The 19,099-nt window shown below is 42.9% G+C and overlaps 1 protein-coding gene across 1 annotated transcript; it reads left to right on the forward strand.

The window, feature by feature from the left end:
* Positions 1-7,238: 7,238 nt before the first annotated feature.
* meis3 (myeloid ecotropic viral integration site 3) lies at positions 7,239-18,882 on the forward strand (the record flags this gene model as incomplete). The annotated part of the gene is made up of 12 exons (XM_080459684.1): positions 7,239-7,412; positions 12,046-12,179; positions 12,481-12,655; positions 12,751-12,801; positions 12,883-12,933; positions 13,390-13,539; positions 13,727-13,838; positions 14,841-14,986; positions 16,703-16,779; positions 17,661-17,719; positions 17,802-17,888; positions 18,683-18,882. The coding sequence occupies 12 exons, from the start codon at positions 7,239-7,241 to the stop codon at positions 18,880-18,882; spliced, it is 1,416 nt and encodes a 471-aa protein (XP_080315810.1).
* Between the last annotated feature and the right edge of the window lie 217 nt (positions 18,883-19,099).

A 19,099-nucleotide genomic window follows, 5' to 3' on the forward strand; every position in this document is an offset into this window, starting at 1 on the left:
ATCTGATATCCAGATATATTTTCACGACTGGCGCCCACTGCGGTATCACTGAGAAACCTTGAAAACCACTGATCCTGATGGTTTCATCACCTACAACTCGTTGTATCAACAAAACATTTCAGCATTTTCAATGAACAGAGCTTAAAACCATTTAAAAAAAATAAAAAATCTGCAAAACAATTCATCACTGTGTCTATAAATACAAACTAAACCTCAAACAAACAAGAAAGAAACTACATATGAACAAGATGCAGGAATGCCACTGTTTTCTTAGAGCCTAAATCAATAGATGATGGGCTGAACATATTCTGTGGTCAGATTTAGCTCGTATTAAGTCAGTCATGGGACTTGTGGTGTCCACACTGGGCTGCAGAGGGACCAGACTGTCACTGTGGTGCTTGAGGGGCATTAGTGAACATGGAATTAGCGACTGAAGGATATAGATCATGTTCCTGGGAGTGCTTCCCTATGAGGCTCATCGCAAACAACTTTATCCAAGAGTTCAGTTGGTCTGTATTCAGACCTGTTACTCACTAAATGCAATACAATTCGTATGAAAAAAACCTCCAGTCAGCAAGAACGGAAAAGCAGACAAACGTTTACATTCTTGTCCACTCATAAGTAATTTTGACACTAAAGACAGATCAACTTAAGAGGACACAGACAGTCAGCAATCACACTAATTACAAACCAGACATTTAATCTTCTTCTTCCTTTCTTTATCCAACTCAAGGTCGATGGACACCGGCGCTGATCCCAGTAGACTATTTGCAAAGTGGACAAGGACAAAAAAACACAGAATCTCATTCACATCTATTTTGTGCCACCAATTCATTTTGGGGGGACTGTGGGAGGAAATTACACGGCACCTGGAGAAAGACTATGATCGCACATAACAGACAAATCCACACACACACACAAAGGCTTCCAAGCCCACAATGAAGTGAGGATTATTTTAGATATGAGCTGAGATTACTGATCAGTACATCCCCACTTGTTAAAAATCAAGGAACATTGAAATTTGTTTTAACCTTTACAACAATTCAGCTTCTCGGTCTTTTCACCGTTCCAACTCTTTTTTGGACTTTTAAATGCTTTTAGGTCTTTGCAGCAGTGAGTCTTCCCTGTTGATCTGTTGTCCAATAACGAGTCCTGTCCTCACACCTCAAAGCTTCATCAACGAGCCACCATCCTTCTTCTGCATAATCACCATGCCTGCACTCATCCATTCACATCTTATTGTCATGATTAGATTACACCTAATGCTATTACACCGCTCCACATCTCTCTCCCTCCTCTCCTCCTCATCATAGATTTCTTGCAGATCTTATTAGTGCCTGATGCGGACCAGGTCTCTCCCCCCTTCCTTTTGGATTTATGAACCCTCAGACTTCTCTCCTTTAATCTCTCCCTCTCTCTCCTCCTGCAGTCCCTTCCTTGCATCTGTCCATCCATCATTCCCAGGGTTGGCTTGGGCGGAAGAGTATTAATCCCTCCATCCCATCTCTCACTTCTCTGGACAGATGAAGAGGAGGAGGAGGAGGAGGATGGTGGTCGTGGTAAGAGGGGGAGTGGAGTGTATGAGACCTCACATTACTTTTCATAACAATTTCTTCTACATTTTAAAGGTTGTGAACAGATAGGATGGGGCGAGGTGGGGTGAGGAGGCACTGCTGGTGAGGTATGCAGATTTACTCAGGATAGGTCACAGGTTTGATACCCACAGAGGCTGCGACCTGCGCTCAGCCCAGGAAGCTAAAAAGAGCATGTGTGGGATGGGAAGAGCAAATAGGCAATGACTGCAGATGACATGACAACAAACAACTTGGTGTTTCGTGTGTGTGTGTGTGTGTGTGTGTGTGTGTGTGTGTGTGTGTGTGTGTGTGTGTGTGTGTGTGTGTGTGTGTGGGTGTGTGTGTGTGTGTGTGTTTGTGAGTGTTTGTTTCACCTGTCTGTAGGTTTATTAAATTAATATGTGATTTAGTTAAAACGGCAGCAGTATTGTCATCATATTACCTGTTGATGCCTGCCAACACACACACACGCACACCCACACACACACGCACACCCGCACACACACGCACACACACATCATATTTAACAGAATCCGATAAACTCTTGGAAATCAATTCAACAGATCAAGACACTTAATAAGTCCAGTCCCTTGCAGGCCCAATTCTTTAGTGGAACAAAGAAATTTAGTGTGGAAAAGGAAGAAGAAGAAATAAACCTTTTGACCAGCAGCTGAGGTAAAGCCGCCTCTCTTCTCCCCCCCTCGACACCCCCCGCCTCCCCATCCAAGCTTGTGCAGTGACAGGTAGATTAAGGGGCGTGATAGATGTCCCTCTCTGTATCTCCCTCTCTCCATCTCCCCTCCTCCCCCCTCTTTCCCTCCCCTCCATCCATCATGGCGGCTGGTGTAATTGCGGCTGCGTGGGGCTGGCAGAGGGAGCCTCCATCCATCTCCTTAACAACAAACAGTCACGAGGACGGATGGCGCTGCACTCCCCAGTTAATCTCCATCTATAAGAGGGGGTTGGAGGGTTGGTGGTGGTGGTGGTGGTGGTGGGGGCCCAGGGAAGGGGGAGTAGGGGGTGGAAAAGAATAAAATAACAGAAGGAGTAAAGGTAGTGTCGGCTTTCCGATAAACAAAAAAGAACTGGAAAAATAGAAGGAAAGGAGGGAAAGAAAAGTGGTGTGGTGCCATGTCAGAGCAGGTAGAACCGGTACAGGACGTAAAGGAAGACAAATGTGCAAGGTTGGCCGGAGTGCGACGAAGGGGGGGGGGTAAAGTTTGCAAACAGGCAGTGGGAGCAGGTCGATAAGAGTGGATTTGCTCGGCAAACGTGCCAAGAGGAAAGAGGAAAGAGGAAAGATGGAGGGACCGAGGGACCGAGGGACCGAGGGAGGGAGAAAATTTATGTCCCTGCATCCAGACGACCCAGAAACTAGAGAGGCTCAGGCTCATAAAAATGTACTCTGCCCCCCACTTTTACCCCCACTCTGTTTCTTCTATGCGTCCTTCCTCTCTCCCCTCTCTCCCCTCCATCACTCTCCTCTCCCTCTTTGTGACACAGGCAGTGTAGGGTCACAGTTGCCTGATGCTTCGGGGTGGTTGTGTGTCGCTGCCAGAGGTCACGGCCGCCATATTTTCTTAATGGCCGAGTCACTGGAGTCAACAAGGCTGGGTGGCCCCCTTCGAAAGTCAAGTAAAGCTACACTGGTGTGACCAAACTTGGAAGCAGCAGCCGTTTCTTGAGCGGCGGTCATCTTTCAACAGCTGGCAAACCTATGCTTACCTTTGAAGCAACAGCCTTATATCAGGAGAACCTACAGCGGAGCAGAAATTATTTCTGGTGGAGAGAAAGAGCAGGAGATCTCCAAGAGTTTAAATCTATCTGTGATGTCATGCGAAACACACATGCAGTCTGACATCTGTGCAGCCACACACACTTCTCCAGTTGTTTGTTTCTCTGCTTTCTCGCCCTGGGCATCGCCTGCAGGGAGGCCCGGCTTAGAAAAGGAGTACCTTGACACCGACCCACAAGCACGCAAGCAAACAAGGAGGCAAGCAAAATCATCATGAAATATTATATATATACATATATATATATATATGTATATATATGTATATGTATATATATGTATATTCCTGTATTCCCCAGCATGAATACAGGCGAGTCTGAGCACACACACACTCCACGGGCCTTGTTGGGTGCAGAAGCAGAGGAGCGAGCGCTTGAGCCTTGACAGGGAATGACAAATAACTGCAGCAAGTCCCTGACATGCAGAATGATCCCAGAACCTGCCCTGACTGATACTCAGTGCTGTGGTGCAGAACACCAGCCTGCCCTCCACAGCAGGAGGCGATCGGGTAAACCTGAACTGACCTGGAAGTTTGCGCCTCAGACCTGGAGTAACTTCTTCACATTATGCGGCCGTCACACGTGTTCATCTGCCCTGTCAAGACAACTGAATGTTAATGGTGGGGAATGGCAGCTAGTTAACAAAACAAAACAAAACAAAAAAAAAAAGGGACCATCTGTTCCTCCGTCCATCTATTTACTCATCTTCTGTTACTGCTTCTTTCAAACTGGGGTTGAATAAAGACTGTAAAGTCTGTTGCAGAGTTATCATAGATGATAAACACAGAAAGACATTTCTCAAGCAGAAGGGAAACATTTTTAAAGTACCCCCCCCCTCGAAAAAAATAAATAAATCTGAAATCATTTTCTACACCTGTCAAGCAGGTTTTCACAGTGATACAGTGATAATGTATATGTAAAATATGTAAAATAATAAGAAAAGGACGTTCCACTTTTTCACTTGTTCACTGTGTCAAAATGAGGTTATGCTCCTATTCTGGGAAAGCAAAGCAATATTAAGAAGAAATTCTTATTTTCAGCTGATTTTACAAAAATAGAAACATGCATGCCAAGAGATAGAACTAAACATTGAACACACAAATACCAATGAACACAGTTAAATTCAGAAAAGACAGTCCCAGCATACAGTATGTAAAAGGATGAGGTATATTGCAGAAGTTATATAAACAATGAAAATAATTCAAGAGTTATAAATGTAGTAAATATGATTATAACAGATAACAGCACAGTGTGCTCAACACTCTTGCTTTGCAACAAGAATATCCCAGGTTTGATTGCAGGATTCAGGACCTTTCTGTGTGGAGTTTGCATGTTAAAACCTCCTGTGCATGTGTAACTCCTACTGTTTTCTGGATTCCTTTCACAGTGCACAAAAACAAAACAAGTTTAATGCGATGAATCTCAAAATGCCTGGAGGTGTGAATTATTATTATTATTATTTTTTTGCATGATTGTTGGCTTTGTGGAGGACTGCTGACCTGTTGGACGTGTGTCTGTCTGTGCCCAGAATCGGCTGGTATTGACTCCAGCACCCACAACCCATAAGCTGAATAAAGCTGTATAAGAAATAGATGGACAGAAACAAATACTCCACACGTAAGAAATACTCCTGTTGTAATAAAAAGAGTCAAGATGAAGGGTTATTGTTTCTGTTTATCCCCCACAGACGGTGTTCAGTGTGTAAGTCAGCTATTGGTTAGTAATTTCCTGCAGCTTCAGCAATTGTTGTATATTTTACAGTTCAATCTATCAGTGTCTGGACCTGCCTTCTTTGTGTTTTCTTGTTGAACACAGTACAAACTACATGTGAGTCACTACCACAAGTGATAATTTTAGAGAGCTGGAGTTGCATTGAATCGGTGAGCTCGCTCAGTGGAAAATACGTTCATGCAGGACAATACAAAGATATATATTCAAAATGACAATTGCCGCTGTTTTCCAACATCTTGTCGATATTTTGGGGTTCTTTTAGAATATATTTGAAATAAATGCACTACCTTCATAAAGGATATGTTTCTATAACGTAAACGCTGCAATAACATGCATTTTATGATAAATATAAATCACCAGACTACAATATATTGGTTTTCTGATATCTTAAAAAAAACAAAACATTGTTCCCCCATGTCTGAACTCTATAGATGGTTTGCTCTTTCTTTCTGTTGTTTTTGTTTAATATTCAGGTCAAAATCATCTTTTTCACCTCTTAAAAATAAATAATAAAGTTACATTTAAAATGGGAATTACCTTAAATCATTGTGTTTTTGGAAGGTTGACTGTAAAATAGTCTCAACTCAGACAATGACCTGTTTAAATCAAATTAAACTTAGTTTTTCTGACTGCTTTTCAATCAAAATTTGCTCTGTGTGTTACTGTTGTGATAACATCTCAATGCCTTTATGTACCTTAAATGAGCTGTGTTATCTTTCAACAAATGCCAAATGTGTTGTTGTTGTGTGAATAGATGTAGGTGTGTAAAAACTAGCAGTGCAATAAAAACGACATCTTTAAGTGCCTGTGATGTAATTGATTGTAATCCACATGTTTAGATTGGGTTGCTGGATGTTGTAGAGGCTGAAGATTTATGATCCAAGCACAAGCAACAAGTTGAACAGGGAAACTGTGAAGCCACATGCCCCTGAAGTCACTGACATTCAAGTGTAATCTGAATGTGAATTGAAAGGTTGAGGAGAAACCCCCCCCTGGAAACGTGAAATCCTCAGAAGTTGCACACTTCGCTGTTAATCCTTTTCATTCAACCTGGTTCAAGCAAAAACAAGCCTTTTCCAGCCCATTGACGCAGCTTCATGGCTGTATTACCGGCTCAGTGTAAGGAGGGGGTTGAGCGCTGTGATCACCTCGGTGGGCGACCAGCCCCCCCGCCGAGTTGAAAGACCCTCACGCTGAACGGGGGACGGTGCGGGGCCCTACACGCACCGCGCCGCCCACGGAGACGCCTGCCCCCGGCCTGCCGATCCCCACCAGGCCGCCGCCGATTGAAGTGCAGCCGCCTGTTGGCCCCTCGCAGCGGGGCCGGGGAATGAGGAGCGTTCTGGATAATTATTATGTTACTTAGGTGTCATTTACAACACAAGACTGGGAGTTTAGCTGTGACACTGTCATGAGAAAGACTTTTTCTTTCTTTCTTTCTTTCTTTCACTCTCTGGTTAAAGTTAAACTTTCCCCTTTAATAACAGTTTTGTTTTCTCACTTTTCTCAATCAACAAAGAGAGGGCCAAAGGGTTGACATTTGGGCTGCGTCAAAAGGCTGACCTTGAATAGGATGCAGAAACAATAAAACAATCTGGAAGCTGCGCTACACGGGCGGTGGACTCTCTGTCAATGTGCACGCTTCAAACCTTGTCACAACTCATTGTGATTTAACTTCACTGCGAGGAGAAAGGTAACGCTTTCAATGGCTCCTCTTCACTGATCGTCACGTTTGTGTTTTAAGCCAGTTTCATGAGTAATTGATTGTCCAAAAGTGAGATTCTTTTTCCAGAGTTGATCCTGGAATGATAGGAGCGCAGCTGCGGGGAGGAGGACGAGGGGAAACGATGGAGGGAGGACGGCGAGGAGAATAGCCGAGATGAAACGATAGAGGGGGTCTTCTTCTTTTCTGGCGTTTGTGTGCGCGATAAGGAGGAGGAGTAAGGGAGGAAGGGGAGGGATGGAGGCAGGGTGGGGGCCAAGAGACCCCGTCGCGTTTTGACCCTCCGAAACCTCATCGCACACCACCACCATCTCCACTCCTCCTCCTCCTCCTCATTCTCCTCCTCCTTCTTCACTCCTCTGGAGGCTGAAAACACCATCGCTCATTCTCGTCCGTGACATCTTCCAGCCTGTCGCCGTATGCTGCGCGGACAGCGAGCGCAAGCAACCAAAAAGGGGAGACGCGGGAGGGGGGGACGCATCCTGTCTTCCTCCAACCGAGCACCGAGCATCCCCGGCGGAGCGATCCGGAGCAAGAGGCGCACCAGGCGGACGCTGCTGCTGCTGCTGCTGCTGCTCTGCGGCCGCTCCCGGGTCCCGGCTGTCTGGACTACACCGCCGCTCGGCCCGAACAGGGACTGGATCCGTTATTTACGTCTCGGTGGGACATTTTACAGCATTTACCGGAGCGCCCCCCCTTTCCTCCCCTCATCTACCAGCGGCATTTAATAGGCTGCGGGAATTGTTATTGCGTTTATTACCTCTCAGCTTATTATAAACCATTACACTTACATTGGCAATAGAGTATCATGTTATCAGCCGGCCATAAAACCTCCAGTCCGGTCATTATGTTGTAATATAAAACGCGATGGACTCGGAGTAAACAGAGAGAGAGAGAGAGAGAGAGAGAGAGAGAGAGAGAGAGAGAGAGAGAGCAGGTCCTGATCTCTCTCCACCTTGTGTGTGTTTGTGGGTTTTAAACGTTGAAATCTCACACTTTTTAATTTTTTTCCTCGCGATATTTACAACTTGGTGACTATTAAACACAGTAAATGCACTTTTCATTTCCAGGGGCCTGGAGACAAGAGAGAAGGGAACCGAGCTCGCTGGACTAGCCCAGCAGCGCATCATCATCTCCGGGGTAGGATTGGCTGTCGAGTCGCATGGAGAAGAGGGTAGGTCCCCGCTTTTAATGCTATTTATCTGCCTAATGAGAGTGATTTACACCGCAGGCTGCCCGGGAAGACGTGTTATTTTATACCACCACAAAGGACAAGTAATTAGAGGGGCAACATAATGGACGCACATGGTTGGGGAATCCTCTTTGCACTGCACTGTCGGGGTTAGCCTCCATACAAAAACACAAGGCCCACTGGAAACACATCAATGGATTAGTAAAAGACACTGACCTCGTGTTCATGGTTAAAAAAAGAAAAAGAAAAAGAAAAACAAAGAGGCCAAAATAGCAAACGATTGCGATTTGTAAGCAGTAAAACATATATATATATTTTTTTAAACGTTCTGTTTTGGACATTTTTACGCAAAACAACTTTTAAACTCACCACCTTCAGTCGTCACCCCTAATTTATGAAGTGGGAATACACTTCATAAACACATTGAGATTCCTTCTTCTTCCCCTTGAAGTAACGTGACTTTATTGTTGTGGAGTGTCAGTCAGATCAGGGTTAGAGACTCGGGTCAATAGGAGGAGGCAGAGGCAGAAAAGAGAAGAGATGCAGCTCTCCAAGTCGAAAAGTAGGTCAGTTTTTTTGCTACAGTGATTCAGAGGCTCGGTGGTGATGGTGGTGGTGTTGGAGGAGGAGGAGGAGGAGGAGGAGGAGAGGCTGGCGGGCAGCAGGCGGACTGAGACCTCTGAGTGGAGGAGAGCAATTAGAGATGTACAGTGTGTGGACAGAAAATCACTGCTGTATGAAAACAGTGCATGCAGCAGCTCAGACAGGGGAGAAGAGGTCACATAAGCACACTCAGAACAGACAGAACCTGCAAGAACTATTGCACATGAAGATATAATATCGTAGCAAAAATAGCAACATGAGAGAGAGAGCTTGTATTATGCAGTTTTAACTTATAATTGATTTTGTATTTTGTAAAAACTTTGATTAATGAGTGAATATTTGCTCAGTCTTGCTCTGTGCATAATTTAACTTGAATTAAGTGGAGGTTTTTGTAATATAATGTGTAAACAGGGTAAACAAGAGGAAGTCTTTACAAATTTCTCATAGTTTTTATGAAAATCAGATATGCAACAGGTACGTTGAGAATGGCTTGATTAAGTAAAATAAAATATCTAAAAATAAAATATTGCTCAACTTGTTTGTACATGAAACTTTTACCTTTCAGTGTGAATAAACGTGATCGCGTACGGATCCATTTTGTTTGTTTATTTCTGTTACATTATAGTGTGCAAAAAAATAATCAATGATAATTAGGACAAGCACATCTGTTCAGACTCCTAAATAATTTATCTAGTGAAAGTTCAGTTTACTTTGTTGGTTTTTTCCCCCCTCACGTGACAACTGGCAGTTTTAAAGGGTTTATATGTTTTGTACTTTTCCAGATGTAATAAAAGTTTTGCACAAAATCAGACAAATCGGATACGTTTACAGTTTCGTGCACATATTATTGTATCTGATTTTAAATTTTTTTTAATCTAAGTTCTAATTTTACAAAACTGAAGTTTAACTGAAACATGTGAACGGAAGCAATTCGACTCATTTTGGTCTTTTACTTTTGCAATAACCTTTTGTTTTTGTCATTGCTGGATATAAATACAGTCCCACAGGCTCACTCTGCACGCAGCCTTAACGCCCCTGTCAGTTCTCACAACTTTAAAGCTACACTTTATAATAATTAAAATAATAATAATAAAAAGAAAAAAAGAAGCATCTTCTTGCTTTCTGAATCGCTTTTACCAACCCCATGACTTTAAAGGAAAAACAGGAAAATTCTCGGAATTTGTCATCTCAACTCGTGCGCTTTGATCCGCTTGACGCACAGAAACTCGATAGGGGCCGTGCGTAAAGAGAGACGCGCAATCCGATAGCGGTGATTGTGTTAATAGCCGGCCTCCATAAAAACTAGAAGGTGTCCGGGGACAGGGCCTCAGAGCAGGTGCTTTCTGTGATCCCGGTGACCATATGGGACTCCGAAATGCAACAATTTGATAAGCCATTTAGGACAGTGGTTCCCAAAGTGAGGAGACCTCCAGGGGGTCGTGCAGAGGGGTTTCCAGGAGGGCAGACACGGAGAAGAATAATCCCATTTATGTTTTATTTAATTCCCAGAGGATAGCATTCGGAGAATATTCTAGGATAATTGACTTAATGTTGGTATCAATTTGTATTTCTTTGCTAAAGAAAAGTCATAAATTATCCCAAAGGAGCCACATCTTGTTCTGACAGAGTAGAAATATATTAATGTTTAATCAGTTTTTAGAAATATCTGAACTTAAACGTAAAAAAACCCCCAACTTTATTCAAATTTTTATTCCATTATTATTTATTGCTGAGTGTGTGGTTATCTCTGTTTGTGTCGTTGTGTCAGCGAATCTGCCATATGTGTGTCTGATTTGTTGTGTTCAGGCTGTGTGTGTGTGTGTGTGTGTGTGTGTTGGGAGTGTGGGCTGTCACAGCAGGTCATGAAGGATGTTTCTGCCCGGCTCCTGTCTCGTCTTGACTTCACCAGGGAGGAGACAGTAGTAGCTACAGACAGGAGCTTCCTCCAAGAGTCTCTTACTCTTTAATGCCCCTTCACTGCTCTTTTTGTCAGCTCAGTAGACTTTTCAAGAAGTACATAAACTTGCCTTTTGAGAATCATCTAGACAGCTGTATATTTATGAGACTGTTTATGCGACTGACACATTACAGTAGTGTACAAAGTGATATTTTGGATTAATTTCGGAGATTCACATCAGTGGCGTTAAACTCAGTTTAGTTCAGGAGCCACATGAAGTTCTGTGTGATCGCAAGTGAGCCAGTAAGGCCAGTAAAATTATAGTATGAAGGAAGAACAAATTCAAATGTTTCCCTTTTTCTCAATGCAAAAATACTGACATCGGTGTATTTTCCTCCAATATATAATTGAATATCTTTAAGTAATTTGACTGCCTTCAAAAGGAAAATATAAGAAAATCCCCCAAAACCATGTCTGACATTTGCATCTTGTATTTTGTCTTTGATTTTCACTTTTGAATAACTTTGACGCTGTGTTTTATTTGGCAAATCTGCAGAAAGATCTGACTTTCGGTCTACAACAGTGTTTTAACTAAGGCTACTATTGGCAAACGTTTGTTGCTCCTCAGACTGTGTTCACAGACTCACCCTGACAGTATGGCGTTGACGCTCATGCTACTTCATACTCAGCTCAGGCCTCAATGTTGCATCGTTATCAGTTCAAATCATGTTATTACATTACTACAGTTTAAATTGATTGTTTCACCATCCTTATATCTACGTCGAAAAACAAACACAAAACAGAGCACACCGAGAGATTTAAAAAGAAGAGTGTCAAAAATGGATTTACAGATTCATTTAAGAGCTTTTTATTTAAGATATCATAAGGTTTTCAATCAGACAATTGGCCTTGTGAGAAAAATGTATCTGCAAGTGGTGTACATTTCAAACAACTGCCGATTTATCCAAAACCGTTCGCCTTTGCAAATCAGGCCTGAGAGTGTTTTAAAGTGAAGAAAGTCTGAATTTGATCTGCAAGCAGCTGTGACGTTTTGGAAATGTGGCCAGAAAGAGATTGAATGTGCATGGGAAACAAAAAGTATTTCTCACTTGAAAAATGTAATAAAATAAATTGACATTCTAATTAAACACTGTGAACATGTGTTTCTTAAATTGTAAGTTGAAAAATGTCAATTTTTTGGGACTTTTTTTCAGAGAGCATGAAATATATATATATTTTTTCCAATTAAAATATGTAAACATAAAACCAACAAGTCCTTTTGGATTTTCTTACTTTTCCACAAAGACGTATACATGCAAACAACAAAACAACCCGTTCTAATTAGTATTAAACGGTTGCACAAAACACAACAGTTCAGGCTCACTTAGGCCATGCTGACAGAAACCTGAGCCCCTCATCAGGCCCAATGACTGCATGTCGGCGCAGTAGAGCCACATAATACAATCACATCAACATGTCGCAGATGTCCAGCACGTCTCATGTTTTCTGTCTTTCCCACCTAATTATGTTTCAGTATGAAGAGTTGGTGCACTACTCAGGTTCGGAGGGCATGGGGGGTTACGTGGACGACGTCAGGGCGCTTCCTCCCCCGCAGTACGGACCCACCGTCCCTGACTCCCTCAAACACCACAAAGACCAGATCTATGGGTAATGAGTGATTTATGGAGGCTGCCGGTGGCTAAGAAAACACTTTAGGCAGATTAACGTGTGTATTTTGTGCGGCGAATATGAAAATACATGTGAAGTGCTCACAGCTGTCTGCTTCATAAATACTGCGGTGTCGAGTTTCTGGTAACACATTCTCTAAATGTACCATGTGTACACTGTGTCAACTGTTACTGTGTTTATGTACTGTATGTTAACTGTGTGTGTGTGTGTGTGTGTGTGTGTGTGTGTGTGTGTGTGTGTGTGTGTGTGTGTGTGTGTGTGTGTGTGTGTGTGTGTGCAGTCACCCACTGTTTCCACTGCTGGCCTTAGTGTTTGAGAAGTGTGAGCTGGCCACCTGCTCCCCTCGAGACTCTGCCTCCCTCTCGGCCTCCTCCCACCTCCCCGGCATGACCAGCCACAGCGACGTCTGCTCCTCCGAGTCCTTCAACGACGACATCGCTGCCTTTGCCAAGCAGGTAAGTGATGAGGGTGAGGGCGACTCGGAGGGCAGACATCCCTCCGTTGGGAGATTTCATGTGATTTATCATAATGAGTGAAGCTTTTCTTGCAGATTCGATCAGAGAAGCCCATATTTTCCTCCAACCCGGAGCTGGACAACTTGGTACGGCGAGCCCACCATCATTAAGAGTCACACACTGTAAATTAGAGGAGCCCCAGTTAATGTGTCTCCTCCTATCCACAGATGATCCAGGCCATACAGGTTCTTCGCTTTCATTTACTGGAGTTGGAGAAGGTTAGTGGGATTCCATGTTTTTTTTTTATTTTTTATTCCTTGCCAATAAAGCCCAATATGAATGTAGTTGAACATTTTGGGGATTTGGGTCACGCTCTTTATTTCATACAGTCTGACTTATTTTGGTAACTTAGTGCTCGATGAAAAGGAATCAGACTTACTGTTCAACTTACCATAGTGGTCTTTGTTTCCTGCCCAAAAAAACCGAATTAAAAAGAACTCTGTTGACACTTTTATTCAGTCATTAACTGAGGGTAAGTATCAGCTTGGAACTAACCTTCTGGTTACCTTCCTCTGGACAGCGTTTGTAGGTTGAAGTTTGCTGTTGTTCAAAACAAGATGACGCAGAGCTGCAAAACACATAATTCACAAAACAAAGCAAATACAACCCTGCATCTTTATCGTAATGTGAACGGTCCAAAGCTTCGACTGATTCGACTAAATCTGCTTCTCCAGGTGCATGACCTGTGTGATAATTTCTGCCACCGGTACATCACTTGTCTGAAGGGCAAAATGCCCACAGACCTGGTTCTGGACGATCGGGAGGCGAGCTCCAAGTCCGACATGGAGGACTTCACTGGATCCTGCACCAGCCTATCGGAGCAGGTGAGACTCTGAATGTCAAACAGTTGAAGCGGCAGCCCTTCAAAGGACGCCTCCACTGCTCACGTGTCCCATGTGCACCCATCGGGGGATTGACCCCGTGTTTCTGGGAGTCCTTGTTCCCCCTCCTCTGCTGGGAATTACCAGCCTTACCTCCAACCTCTCTCTCCCTCTCACGCTCCCACCGCAGAACGCCTCGTGGTTACGGGAGCCGGATGAATGCGCCACAACTCCTCTGGGAACACCAGGCACCTGTGGACTGCCTTCGCAACACAGCACAGCGGACAACTGTAGTGACGCAGGTACACACACACACACACACACACACACACACAAAACACACTCGCACTAAAAACACTGTGTTTGTGAGGGGGGAGAAGCTACAACACAGTGTGAAGGAAATTCATGCAGGGAAAACAAATGTTTAGTCAAATGTGCAAGAAGATCCACACACAATGTGTAACCTGAGCAGTAAGAAAGACTGCTGCACATGCTAATGCAAGGTAAAACTGTGTATTAGTAGTCTGCTTTTTACAGATAATTGAGATTTTGTGTACATCTCTAAGCTGAAATGTCAAACATTGTAACATTCTGTGATTTTAACTTCAAACAGTTGTGATTTTCTTCATCACTTTCAGAGTATTTGAAGGTTCATTCCTCTCGCATTGATTGATAAGTGACTATGACTTATCTATAACTACCTTATCTTTAAAGAAACTTAATTTTTCAAAAATAAAAATATTGTTCTCGTTCATATTTTTTTAATAATATCAATTGTTTGAATTTTTAACCCATCTAAGGTTTATTATTTATGATAATCCACTCATCAAAACTGGAGTTCAAAAGGAAACAAATATGTTTCAATGAGAAATTAATGTTTTAACTATTTTGAATCATTTATTCTTACTGCAGGGCCAAACTGACCCACATGCCATCATACAGTGTAAGGATTTGAAAATATGCTAAATTAACAGTTTTAATGAGCTGAGACATACCCCGAGCTTCGTTTTCAATAGGTAGTTCAAATGTTTTTAAAGTTCGATTGCTTCATGACAGGCAGGTCCAGTATGTCACAGTAAAAACAGTCATGCGCAAAAATATAAATAAGAAAAATGCAATCATATTGTCCAGATATGAACCGAATCATTAATAGTTGCTATAGTTATTGCATTTATACGACTTTACTAAAGACATTAAATGAATGAAACCTGTTAGTATTGCGATGGGACCCCAGCAGAGTGAGGAAAGCTCTCTGATTAGATAATAATAATATTAATAATAATGGTCTTTTGATCTTGTTGAAGGCGACGGTCTGGATGGAGGAGTAGCTTCTCCCAGCACGGGAGAGGAGGACGACTCCGACAGAGACCGGAGGAACAACAAGAAGAGAGGAATCTTCCCTAAAGTCGCCACGAACATCATGAGAGCGTGGCTCTTCCAGCACCTGACGGTGAGCTGGCCTCCTCACACTCTCACCACGTCAACGTTGATTCATTACAGCGGAAGGTATCGATTCTGGACGGCGATTAAAACTTGGATCCAAACAAACAAAAGCCTGTGCGCTGCACTGCGCGGCGTGAGAGAGTAATTAGCGAAGTGGAGGATTTAGTGTGGGACGAAACGTCACTGACAAGAATAGACAGAGCGAGGGGAAGCCGGCGTATAATGGAGGTCAATTAAATTAAATGAAAAATCGGGGGGATTAAGTGATTATGTGAATATGCTCGCCGGTGAATAATTGTGGAAGTGATAGAAATGGAGTGAGTAATTGTTGGTGAGGTGTCTAGATTGGTAATTAGCTACTAAATGAGGCAGGTCAAATGTTTCTACACTCCAATTATTACAGCGTGTGTGTGTGTGTGTGTGTGTGTGTGTGTGTGTGTGTGTGTGTGTGTGTGTGAGAAAGAGAGAGAGAGAGAGAGAGAGAGAGAGAGGGAGAGAGGGGTTGCTGAGGTTGAAAATGTGAGAGCGCAGTAATGTGAATTTAGATGGAAGGTCATCAGTATTCACACACTGAGTTCACACACACTTTTTAAAGTCAAACATAAAGTTGACACGCATGCTTTCATCGGTGTGCCGTTTGATTGGTGGAAATATGGTCACACACAAGCAGCCTGGCATGGTCAGGTCGAAGTTCAGGGGGAGAGGGGTCCTTCTCATCCCGAGGTTGCTGGTTCAATACCCATCTTAATTCCACAAGATGTTCATGGTAGCGAGTGAGCAACATGACATGGCAGCTGTCTCCGTGAATGTGTGAATGATTTTGTGAGTCAATGGGTGAATTCAAATGTTCATGTAAAGCGGCTGCTTATTTTGTAACATAATCAAGGGTGAAGAAAAACAAAGTGGCTTATTATTCCACTTAAATATAGGTTTTTAAGGTGTCTGATGACATTAATACAGTTGCTTTTTTACATTTGAACTTAAATACATGTACTATCTTTACACCATGCATTCTTATAACTACTTCATTATTTCTTTAAATCGCCATGATTCAGACTTACGGTGAAACAATCAAAGCAGCTGAAGGGGAACAGTTTGTAATGATGATACTGCCAGCGTTACCAAGACTTACTATTTTGTGGTTCAGAAATAATCCAAAGGATGAATTATGTTTCCTAGAAACTACAGCTGGTTTATCACCAGCTTTTTCCCCCATTTTGATAATAATTTAGTTCCTGACTCAAAAGTATGACACGCTGAAATTTAATCTGTGACATGAAGCTGTTTTATGGAGTCTCAGAAATCTAATCTTACAATAGTTCTAATTATAGTGAGTCTGTCCATGCCTTTAAAAAAAAAAAAAAAGGCTTTTTTTAAGACATGGGCCTCAAAAAAGGCCCATAACGTTTTGTAATTTATTACAGAGTCCGTAATTTTTTACTTGAATTGAATCAGTTCTTTTATTTTATCTTTTTTTATCAGCATTTCTGCTCTCTAAAGAGTGCTTTTTATTACCTCTGATTACAATCTAGAGGATAAATGAACAATAACATATAAACTCAGTCCTGGTGAATTATTTCCATTTGCGAAAAAAAAGTGTGCAAAAACTGCAAAAAAAACATCTTAAGTCAGATTTCTGTTACTGAAGCTCTATGTGTGTGTCTGTCTGTGTGTGTGTGTGTGTGTGTGTGTGTGTGTGTGTGTGCACGCGCCCTCCTTTTAGCACCCGTACCCGTCCGAGGAGCAGAAGAAGCAGCTGTCGCAGGACACGGGGCTGACCATCTTACAGGTCAACAACTGGTCAGTGCACTCCTGATCAATACACTAATTCAAGCCCTGCGGCGCATCAATAATCACTTAAACTGTCTTGTTTAAATGTAAAGCGCCAACTTTCAAATTAACGTGCCTGCTGGCCTGCCGGTGATATACTGCTTTGATTTGGTGGCCGCAGAAATTACCTGCACAGTATCGTCGGTAAACACTGCTTGTCGGGTGCTTTTTTTTTTTATTAGGCATGTTCTGTGCAAGTAAATGTTAATTAAAAAAAAAAGGGTCTCACTATTTACAAGAGTTCTAGATGGGACTGTAATGTGTTTTATTGTTGAGCCTGTTGTAATAGTGGAAGAAATGTCAGACGAAGCATTTTTTTCCCCCTCCCCAAGCTGCAGAGTCATAAAACGCACTTGCTCCATGTTCATAAAACAGAATTACAAATCAATATCCAATAATCGTGTTATTTACTGCGCCCACATTTCCTTTTAATACCCCGCGCTCGCCCGCATGCACACGGATGGAAAGCATTTTTGGTTGCTCATCAAACAGCAAAGGATTTTTTTTTTTTTTTTTTTTTTACACCTTGTAAAGAAATTCATGGGAAAACCAAAAAAAGAAGAAGGTAAACAATACATTTTATCACGTAATATCCCAAATGTTTTTATTTGGGCCCCTGCAGCAGCACACAGGACTACACAATCAATGGAGATCAATCAATTATCACAGGAGCAATCGATACCTGCTTCGCCCTAACGTTGATTTACGCTGCCCCCTGAAAGGGTTAAGTGGTTGTAAAAGGGAAAAGGTTAATAGTCTCCCGGTCAGCCTTTTTCTCCATTAATGGTTGGCCTTGTCCGTCCATCTCTCTCTCTCTCTCTCTCTCTCTCTCTCTCTCTCTCTCTGTCCAGGTTCATCAATGCGAGGAGGAGAATAGTCCAGCCGATGATTGACCAGTCAAATCGCTCAGGTCAGTGTGTCATCCAGCAACTCCTCTGCGTACATATGAGTGTGCGGTGTACCTGTGTCTGAAGGTGGCTGTCGTCTGACAGGTCAAGGTGGTCCTTACAGCCCGGAGGGAGCAGCTCTCGGGGGCTACGGGCTTGATGGACAGGCCCACCTCGGGCTTCGGACAGCAGGTACGTTGCTATATTGTGCATTAAAACAGCGGTTTAGAAGTTCAGGAGGACGGCCAGTCGTCACATCGTCAGATAATAATCTTTAAGTCCACTCACTTGTCATTTATTGAAATAAAAACTGAATTTGATAAGAATCATTTCAATGAGAATAGAACCGATTTGTCCGAATCAAAGGGAAAGTGGTTAGAGAAGCAAGCGATTGTTTGGAGACTTGCAGGTTTGAGTCCCACTGACTGTGGGTCACTGAGCAAGACCCCCTCACCCTCAACAACTCCCACGGTGCGACACAGTAAAGCTGCCCACTGGTCCTTATGGATGGGTAAATGCAGAGAAAAACAGGCATTTCACGTGTGACAAATAAAGCATCCCTTTCTTTGTCTTCCTGACATTTGTATTTTTGTTACTGCGAAAAAGGAACTATGTCCTCTCATTACATCAGATATAGCTTTTGTAAATGGTGTCTGCCAGTGAGTTTCTGCTTTATTCTGAGTCTAACAGAGATCCCAGCTTGTGCAAAGGTCAGGTTCAGACCCGTTAAAACTAACAATCAGCATAATATCCTATATTTTAGATTTCAAAGGAACACATTTAAAATAAGGAGAGTCAATGTCAGTTCATGTCATGTTCATGTCAAGCATCACAAATTACATAAATATAGAATATAAAAAAATCTGAACAATGTGGGTTTCATAAGAAAGCTGGATTATTTGAAACTATTTACACTACTTCTGCTCCGTAGTTTTTACATTTCAATGCAGCCAGATGCTTAAAAATGACAGATATTTTCTCACCAGGTCTCCAGGGAATGTCCTCCCTGCAGGGGGAGTACCCGGGCACCCTGCTCACCCAACCGGGCTACCCTCCCCACCCAGGACCGTCCCTCCACTCGTACCCCGGCGCCCACCCTCACGCCGCCATGCTGCTCCACCCACCGCCACACGCACACCCTGCAGAGCCGCTCCTCGCCCAAGGACTGGACATACATGCACACTAGCTATGGGGGGGGGGGGCTGTAGTGAAGAGTGTGAGAGTGTGTGTGTATGTGTGTGTGTGAGGAAACATTACTGTAATGAATGTGTGTGTGAGTGTGTGTATGGCTGCGTATGTGCAATGACGCACACAGTACACTATTTAAAGAAAGAAAAGACACATTGCTCCGAAAGTTTACATTCCCCACTGAAAGACACTGACCTCAATGTAGCCTCGCTGTT

This window comes from Lipophrys pholis, assembly GCF_963383615.2.
Source record: "Lipophrys pholis genome assembly, chromosome: 3".
Lineage (NCBI taxonomy): Eukaryota > Metazoa > Chordata > Actinopteri > Blenniiformes > Blenniidae > Lipophrys > Lipophrys pholis.